The sequence below is a fragment of the Sinocyclocheilus anshuiensis genome, unplaced genomic scaffold, assembly GCF_001515605.1.
Source record: "Sinocyclocheilus anshuiensis isolate Anshui unplaced genomic scaffold, SAMN03320099.WGS_v1.1 scaffold538, whole genome shotgun sequence".
NCBI lineage: Eukaryota > Metazoa > Chordata > Actinopteri > Cypriniformes > Cyprinidae > Sinocyclocheilus > Sinocyclocheilus anshuiensis.
Genome location: NW_015544166.1, coordinates 45,119 through 53,157, shown reverse-complemented (window position 1 = coordinate 53,157; position 8,039 = coordinate 45,119). Strand labels below are relative to the sequence as shown.

General features: G+C 42.1%; 1 protein-coding gene across 1 annotated transcript; it reads right to left on the bottom strand.

Annotated features, from left to right (window-relative positions):
- Positions 1-6,231: 6,231 nt before the first annotated feature.
- ascl1a (achaete-scute family bHLH transcription factor 1a) lies at positions 6,232-7,838 on the bottom strand. Its single transcript, XM_016495940.1, has 2 exons — positions 7,076-7,838; positions 6,232-6,976 (listed from the first exon to the last, which is right to left on the bottom strand). Exon 1 carries the CDS (start codon positions 7,681-7,683, stop codon positions 7,093-7,095), a length of 591 nt encoding a protein of 196 aa, XP_016351426.1. The 5' UTR covers positions 7,684-7,838; the 3' UTR covers positions 6,232-6,976; positions 7,076-7,092.
- Between the last annotated feature and the right edge of the window lie 201 nt (positions 7,839-8,039).

Below are 8,039 nucleotides of genomic sequence, written 5' to 3'. Positions count from 1 at the left end.
AGGTTGATATGAGCAGTGCTCCCTCAAAACATAGTGTCTTCCTCTACCTGTGTGTGTTTTTGTGGGTTGGAAGCACAGGTAGAAACATCCAGGGTGAGCTGCGTGTGGTCTGAGCTGTCTGCAGGTTCAGTTCCAGTGATGAGAACAGTAAATCTATGGCTTAATTGGACTGATTCAACTGCGAATCACTGCGTGACTCACTGCACCAATACAAAACCAAAAAACGGAGGGAAACCTGAAACGACCTCCTTTAGCATCCCGCCTCTATCTCTCTTTCGCACTCTCTGACCCAGTCCAAAACATAAACACACTTACCGCCAAAACCGACTTGTCAAAACAACTCCATCCACCCAAACTTTAAGTGGGTCACCCATCTGCCCCCCCCCCTCCAAAAATCCAACCATATCTTGCAACCCCCCTGCCAGAACTGCCAAAACTTTGGCAATTACGTAAACGTGAGGTCCGCGGTGATGGGGCGCAACAATAGAAATGGGTTAGAGCTGCTGCTATTATCCTCCTCTCTGTCTCTGGCGCGCTCTCCGTTGCCCCGGCTATTATCCACGCTGCAGTTTGGGCTCTTTTTCTGCAAACCAAGTGCAATTAATGATCATTAGCTGGCCTGTCTCCCCTCATTCCCATCAAACCCCCTCCTGCCTTACTACAAGCCAATAGCGGTTAGTCTGAGGGTGGCGTACCAGCAGCTATTCTCCTCCCAGCATGCTTTCTGAACGGAGGGGCTCGTTAGCACGGGGATGACCATCGCTGTGCCACACGCTGGACAGTGGAGCTCTGTCCCGACTGAATAGCCTCTGCCTCCAAGCAATTATCCAAATTATTAATAAGCAATTATTGTGTGTGCGTGTGCAAGTGTATATTTGTGTAGGTGTGTGTTGGTCACATTGCTCAAGAGCATGTCCCCTAAACACCCTCCTCACACTTGGGCAGTTTTTTTTTTAAAATAATATTTTAATAAATTATATAATAATTGTACAGTGATAATACCAGTTATATATGTCTGATAAAATAATAACCTAATAAAATTAAATATATTTTAGTATAATTTTATATAAAATTAATATAAAATATATTTTATTTATTATTATTATTATTCGATCAAATATTAGTGTATACAAATCTGAGAAACTTCTCTTTTAATTCACAGTGATTTCATGCGCTCCCTCATCAGCAAGATGGATTTCAAATCTCTGGAGATGAAGCTTTATAAAGCCAAGGTTTGTTTTCTATCAATGCTAATGGTATTTAGTGTAAAAATTAACATCTGTCATACTCGCTAGCAAACTGTTCCTGATCATTTGGCAATTCTGTCCCTCTTTCTCCCTCTCCCTCTCTCAGTAGGAACTAATTACAGTGAAATAGAGACCATAAAACACTTTAAAGGCCAACTCAAACTCGGGCTTAGTAAAACTAGCTGTTTCCGTCAAGCACCTTGTATGTGCATTGAGAGCCGAAGTAAAAAAGAGAAATGGGGTTTTCTCTCATTTTTTCTTCAGACTTCCCCCTCCCTCGTATTCATGGATTACAGGCTGTAATCTCATTAAAATGGCCGGCAGTGTACATCCAGTGCAGCATGCTCTGTAATCAGGCAAAGACATACTGCTCATCTTGGATAAAGCAGAGGTATAAGGTGGCCATTCAGTAGCAAGACCCGACCAGGCCCATTGAACAGAGAGGGCCAGCTGCTGAAAAGCGCGGAGACTTAAAAGTTGATGGCGGAGGTTGGGGAAACTGAGCCCCTGCCCGGTCTTGGGGTTAGGTGGAGAGGGGAGGCTAATTACAGAGTGAGCTGGGCTTGAATTGTTATCGAGCGAGAGGAGAGAGGAGTGGGCGCTTTGCCAGGGGATTACCACACACACACATACACACTCACTTTTAGTCATTACCTCGGATGCATTTAACTGTGCAAACAGGTGCGCTCACAGAAGAGTAGGAAAAGGCTGCTGTAACTTGAGTCTCCTCAGACACACGTGTGAACTGAGCACACGCTTTCACGCGCACACACAAACACACATCGACATCAGTGCACTGACTATCTAGAAGTGTGCAATAGGTGATGACTGGGCCAAAGTAATGTATTCACAAGGGATTTGCAAATGTGGATGGAGGGTTATATGTATAGACTGATGCTGCTGTGTACCACAAGTTAATGCCTGGAAAAAAGCCTAAACTAGACTAAATATATATATATATATATGTACATACATGGAATAGATATTACATTCATTGATACTAACCTGAGTATGTGTGCTTGTTCTACAGCAGTTGTTCTTGTTCTTGCTGGAGGCCCAAATAGGGGGCGCTCTGGTGCCAGAGGGTTGCATTGGGGCAGAGCAACTCCTAGTGGAGCTCAAGGCAGGGGGCATCAAGCCTGAGCATGAGGCATCGGTGAGGCGGGAACTTCGCAATTTGCATTCCCTCGATCTTCTCGACTTCCTCGCTCACCTGCCTCTCTTCATCCTCATTCATAACTCAGTTATCGCAAACCCCTTCGATGACTCCAGCAACCTGTGATGGTATCAACAACAACTGTTTGCACCAATAGTTAGGCCATACTAACATCAAAATGAATACATTAGATACATATGTATGAAAAAAGTTTGGGGCTTTTTTTAAAAAGGATTTTTAATGTTTTTGAAAGAAGCTCTTTTGCTCACCAAGGCTGCATTTATTTGATCAAAAATACAGTAACAAAAAAAAAGTTTTAAAAAAGTGTTTTCTATTTTAATATATTTTAAAAAGTAATTTATTTCTGTGATGCAAAGCTGAATTTTCAGCAGCCGTTACTCCAGTCTTCAGTGTCACATGATCCTTCAAAAATAATTTTAATATGTTGATCAAAAATACTTCAGTATTATTTTTTTCCACAAAGTTGGTTTGATTAATAGGAAGATAAAAAGAACAAAAAAGGGGTAAACACTGACTGACTGAAGGTCAATCAAAATAACAAAACCTTACTCTATTTCAACAAAAAATAGGGCATAGATTTCAGTTACTGCACAAGACCAGAGCCATCACTGCCGAACATTAGTAGAGTGGAGAGGAGTGCTGTCTGTGGTACTGAAACACTGTTTGCATTGCACCCTTCAGGGCCAAAGTCAAGCAGCTCATATTTCATGCAGGCTAGAGCCTTTATTAATGTCATTTGCAATTCGGCATAGAGAGAGAGTGAAAAGTTTGCTCAGTGTGGTCGTCAAACATCCAATCGTCACTGATAATCACTCACCAAACCTGCAGGACTCAGTAGAGGAAAGGGAAGAGAAGAGCTTTGACAAGCATAGAGAGCACCGTCACATTCAGACATAACAAAAGTGAGCATTTGTATAAGAAAGAGGAGAGTGGGGGGGATGAAAAGGATCGAGGTAGTGAGAAAAACAGAGAATGACCAGTCTCATTTAGCTTAAAGAAATGGCCACAGACATTGGACAGTCATGAAAAGCTTTCTGGGCACTCATGAGGAAGTGAGTGCTGTCTAACAGTCTGCGTCTTTAGATTTACAAAGTCTGTAGAAGAAGTTGAGAGGCAGGGATGGCAGAACTTTCAAAGAGAATGAAAGGAGGCTGGAGAGGAGTGATAACAAGAAGTCCCCATAAATTTCAACAGGGAGAACATCAGAGGGGCCCGGATCACTAATCAGTGTGGGTTACATGCTGCCGCTCCTGTTCTATTCAGGCGTGGCATAATGAGGAGGCAACATTCTGCCACAATGGGATGGACACACGGACGGGCTCGAATGGGCTGTGCGCACAACTACACACACTGCATTGCTCTCTACCGTTCCCTTGGACACAGTTCAGATTGAGCATGAATAGTTTGTAAAGGGAATTGGTGGCTTGTATTTTCAGGTTAACCATGAAGTGCATTCACAATAGGTCAATGGAAAAGTTTCAGCATGAAATTCACATTGCTTTCTATGGAGACTGTGTTCAAAAACAGAGAAAAAAAATAGAAGTTGTACACAGATTAGGCTATTGAAGTTCATTTTACAAGAAAAAAATACAATTTTAGTTTTTCTAATTCAAAATTTAATGTTACTTGCTGTTTCAAGCAAGTAACAATTTTATAAACAATAAAATTGTTTATTCACCCATTTTTGTTCAGATTTCTGCAATGTCTCTTGATTAAACAAGTTCCTTGAACAAGCTTATTGGAGGGAAGCCACAGATCTGAACGTGATATTGCATTTTCTATATCCCAATCTTTCACCGACAGACACAAGAGGCCAGAAAATCAAGTGGAAAATGTGCTTTATCCATCTGAGAGATCCTGATTTATTGATTTTTTTCAGGATTTAGAGCACAAAAAAAAAGCACTGCCTCTCTTCCCCAAATTAATTTCACACCAGATAAATATGAAGCTCTAGCTATTGAAATGTAACTGACAAATGGGTCCAGTACCTTACAATAAAGACAGTGCTTGGTCAAGCATCTGATGGATAAGCGCAAAAATTGATTTCCCGAGCTAGTCGACAGTTCAGACCTTTCCAATTTGGATGGTGGTTTAACATGTCATAGACGTTGGGTCACAGTGAATCACAGTCGCAAGGAATTCTGGGACACCTGACTGTATTTTGGGGTTTCCACAGCAATTCCTCTGAAGAACCTTCCAGTGAAAAGTTCCAAAACTATTTTTTTCTTAAAAGTGTGTGAAGAATATTTAAATAATACGACCTTTCACACTAAATAACAATGGAAAGGTTTCATGGATGTTAAAGGTTCTTCAATGAACCATGGATACCTAACCTTTATTTTTAACAGTGTATCTTTTTAAAAACATAATTTAGATACTATTTTTGGTTCATCTGGACCTTTATCTTTTAACTTGCTATTCCCTGCCTGGTCGCGCTAGTTTAAAATAAAAACATCGTTTTGAATCTAAGATATGCGTAAAACTTGGGCTAATTGATAAACTGGGGTAGCCTACTTCGTCTTACCCTAAACACAGCTCGCCTACTTTCGTCTGGGACATGTTTTTTCTTCTTCTTCAACACCTGCCTCTTGTGTACATCCTTCGCTTCCAGACGCTGTGTGTTTTTAAAGGGGCAGTTGTTGAGTGCGTGTCGCGAGTTGCTGTCAGAAAGGCACACGCGCCTTCAGCCGACTCCACTCGAGCGCCACACACGCACACAGAGCCTTTCAATTCATTACAGCTGGCACGAGTCCGCCCCGCACACACACACACTTTACCTGTCAAACTCCACGACTCTCACTTATTTATGCTTAACTTAACAAAAGTTGTCTTTTTACTGAATAAGTTTGAATATTGGGTCAGTGACACCATGTTTGCATTTTCAAATCGTTTTACGTGTTTCTTTAAAACGCAAGAGACTGTAAATACACTATTTATATGATGAACATGCTTGAAATTTCTGATTTAAAAGTTATTTTGATATTTTTGCGAGGCGTAAAGTATAAAATGTGTTGGTGGTTTAACTGTCCAGAGGTTTAAAAAAAAAAGAAATAAAAAAGCCCTGTTAAAAAGGTTAAATATAATATGTTGATAAAACGCAGTTAGCATAATCTTGTTTTTTCAAAATTCAGTATTTTTCGAGGTCAGCACAAATCGTTGTCAGTGTGGCAGGCAGGAACATGAAGGGAACCATCAAATCTGTAAACATTATTTTCTTAACAAATATTTATTTTTAAAATTTCTATTAAGAACTATCGTGCCCTGTGCGTTTCACATATATTTCTCAGTATTTAAACAATCTTATTTTAATTGTTAACATTAATAAAAGCAAATATGTTACTTTTTTTTTTTTACTTTGATTACTTGGTCCTGCACGCTCTTTCTCTCTCTCTCTCTCTCTGCCATGCTCACCCTCAAAAGTGTGAGTAGGGTGAGCAAACAATATGCTTATTTTCCAAAAGTGCTGTCTTCTCCAAATTGGCATTCAATATGAGCGCAGTCTGTGAAACGGTCCAGAATGCTGGTCACGTCTCCTCCTGCCTGACAACAGGCAGGCTGCCGAGGGTTAGCAGGCTTATCACTTTTGTTGCCCATAAAAAAAGTGCAACGAAAAGCTACACTTGACTGTGTTTTTCTAGAATTGCTGGAAGATAAAAGGTTGCAACACACAAAACAAACTCAAGAAAACATATTTCTTTTAGAAACTTTTATTATGAGACTAAACTGTAGAAAGTATGGAGATAAGGCATATTCTTATTTTCTGAGATGCAAAACCCAGCATTGTAAAGGCAAAGTGGAACAGGCAGTGTGGAGACACAAAACACCTCCGTTTGGACAATAGCTGCATAACCTTTGATCACTCCGAGTCATATTACCATTGCAATTATTATTCCTATTAAATAAGACACGTTGGTGTTGAAATTTAAACTCATAAACTCCTCTAAAACCTCCACGACAGTAAAGGGTATTGCCAGCTGCGATGCGTTTGAGACTAGAAGTCTGAATAAGCGAGAGGTAATGAGCAATTTACGGCAGGCTATAGGTCAAAAATAGATACATAATAAAATGAATGTGTACAAAAACATCTATAAATCTCTTACATACAAAAATAGCTTAATATATTTCAAAAAACAACATGTTTTATACAAATAGAACTTCATATAATAAAATTCGCCAAGTTGGAAGCATATTAGAGTTGTGAGAGGGGTCAATCGGGGCAAACCTTCTTTGATTACATTAGCATAGGTAAAAGAACAACGTTTGCTTATTGTTGTTGTTTTATATATATATATATATGCCACAGTGTCGTGGAAAGTCATTTTAAAAATAGATTTCTTGGACGAATACGCTGGAAGGACTGGACTCCCGCTCTTCTCTTTTAGTCCTTTGGCTCTTTGACACTCGGGACCCGTGGTTTGCCGGTTTGTATGGGCCATCTCTGGGTGTGGATTCGAGTCTATCCGAACCGGACTGCAGCGCAAACGCAGTGCTTTGTGTTCTTGGAGGACATCCGAGTTTCTCCCAAGCGAGTGCTGCGATTTTTAGGTATTTCCTAGAAAGAGAACGGGACATGGTGAGTATCTTGCATGAACAACAGAATCGTGAAAACACAATTATAGTAGCGATAAAGATGATTTTAATTCATACGAACCTTCCTTTCGCGAACGTTCAAAACCAATTGGTGAAGTCCAGGAGCTCTTGTTCTTCTGGACTCAGAGGGTCGTAGGAGCCCTCATCTGAAGAGTAAGAGGACACGGGCGAACCGGCCATAGAGTTCATGTCATTAGAGTAGTTTTGGGAGATGGTGGGTGACAGGACGCCGGACTGGAACGCCGCGCTCACCGCGTCATGCTCGTCCAAAAGCTGCTGGAGCGCGCGGATGTACTCCACAGCAGAGCGCAGCGTCTCCACTTTGCTCATCTTCTTGTTCGCCGCTCCGTTGGGAACGTGTTCGCGGAGAGTAGCAAAGCCGTTGTTCACCAGCTTTACCCGGTTGCGTTCTCTCTCGTTTCGCCTGGCCACCGCGTGCGGCTGCTGCTGTGGCAAGCTGTACCCGAAGCCGGCGAAGTTGAGCCTCCTTTTGCACCGGAGCAGCTCCGGAGAGGATGAACGCTGCCTCTTCGCCTGCTTCGACGCGGACTTGTTGCTGCACTGGCTGTCGGTCGGGCTGAGTTGGATGCTCTGAGATGCAAAAAAGCAGGCAGGTGGCATGAACTGCTGCTGGTTTACGCTTATTTCCATCTTGGCAGTGATGTCCATTTCACGGAGGGAAAAAAAGGAGCGAGGAAAAGCACAAAAGTTTTCTTTGGGATGCCCAGTGGCCGTGCGTCTTGCTCGTGGCGTTCACGTGTGGCTTCAATGGGCAGGGGTGCACCGGACTCTCGACCTGCTCTGAGTTGTGAGATGGAAACAGCGCGACCTTTTCAATACGCCGGCGGCCCGTCGCGCGTTCCTCCTGACCACGCCCCCCGAGATGCGCTTGCGTTGCGTACGCCGGGCGCGTGCCGCTCCTGCCACTGAGTAAACAACTTCTGGTAAAGAATGACTAGAGGTGTTTTTCGGTTATGACAAGTGTTTGTCGGAGAACAAACACACGCACACACTCAATAAAGGCA

What these genes read in the sequence shown, in the direction of transcription:
- ascl1a (XM_016495940.1), bottom strand. Translation starts at nt 7,683, where the DNA reads ATGGACATCACTGCCAAGATGGAAATAAGCGTAAACCAGCAGCAGTTC.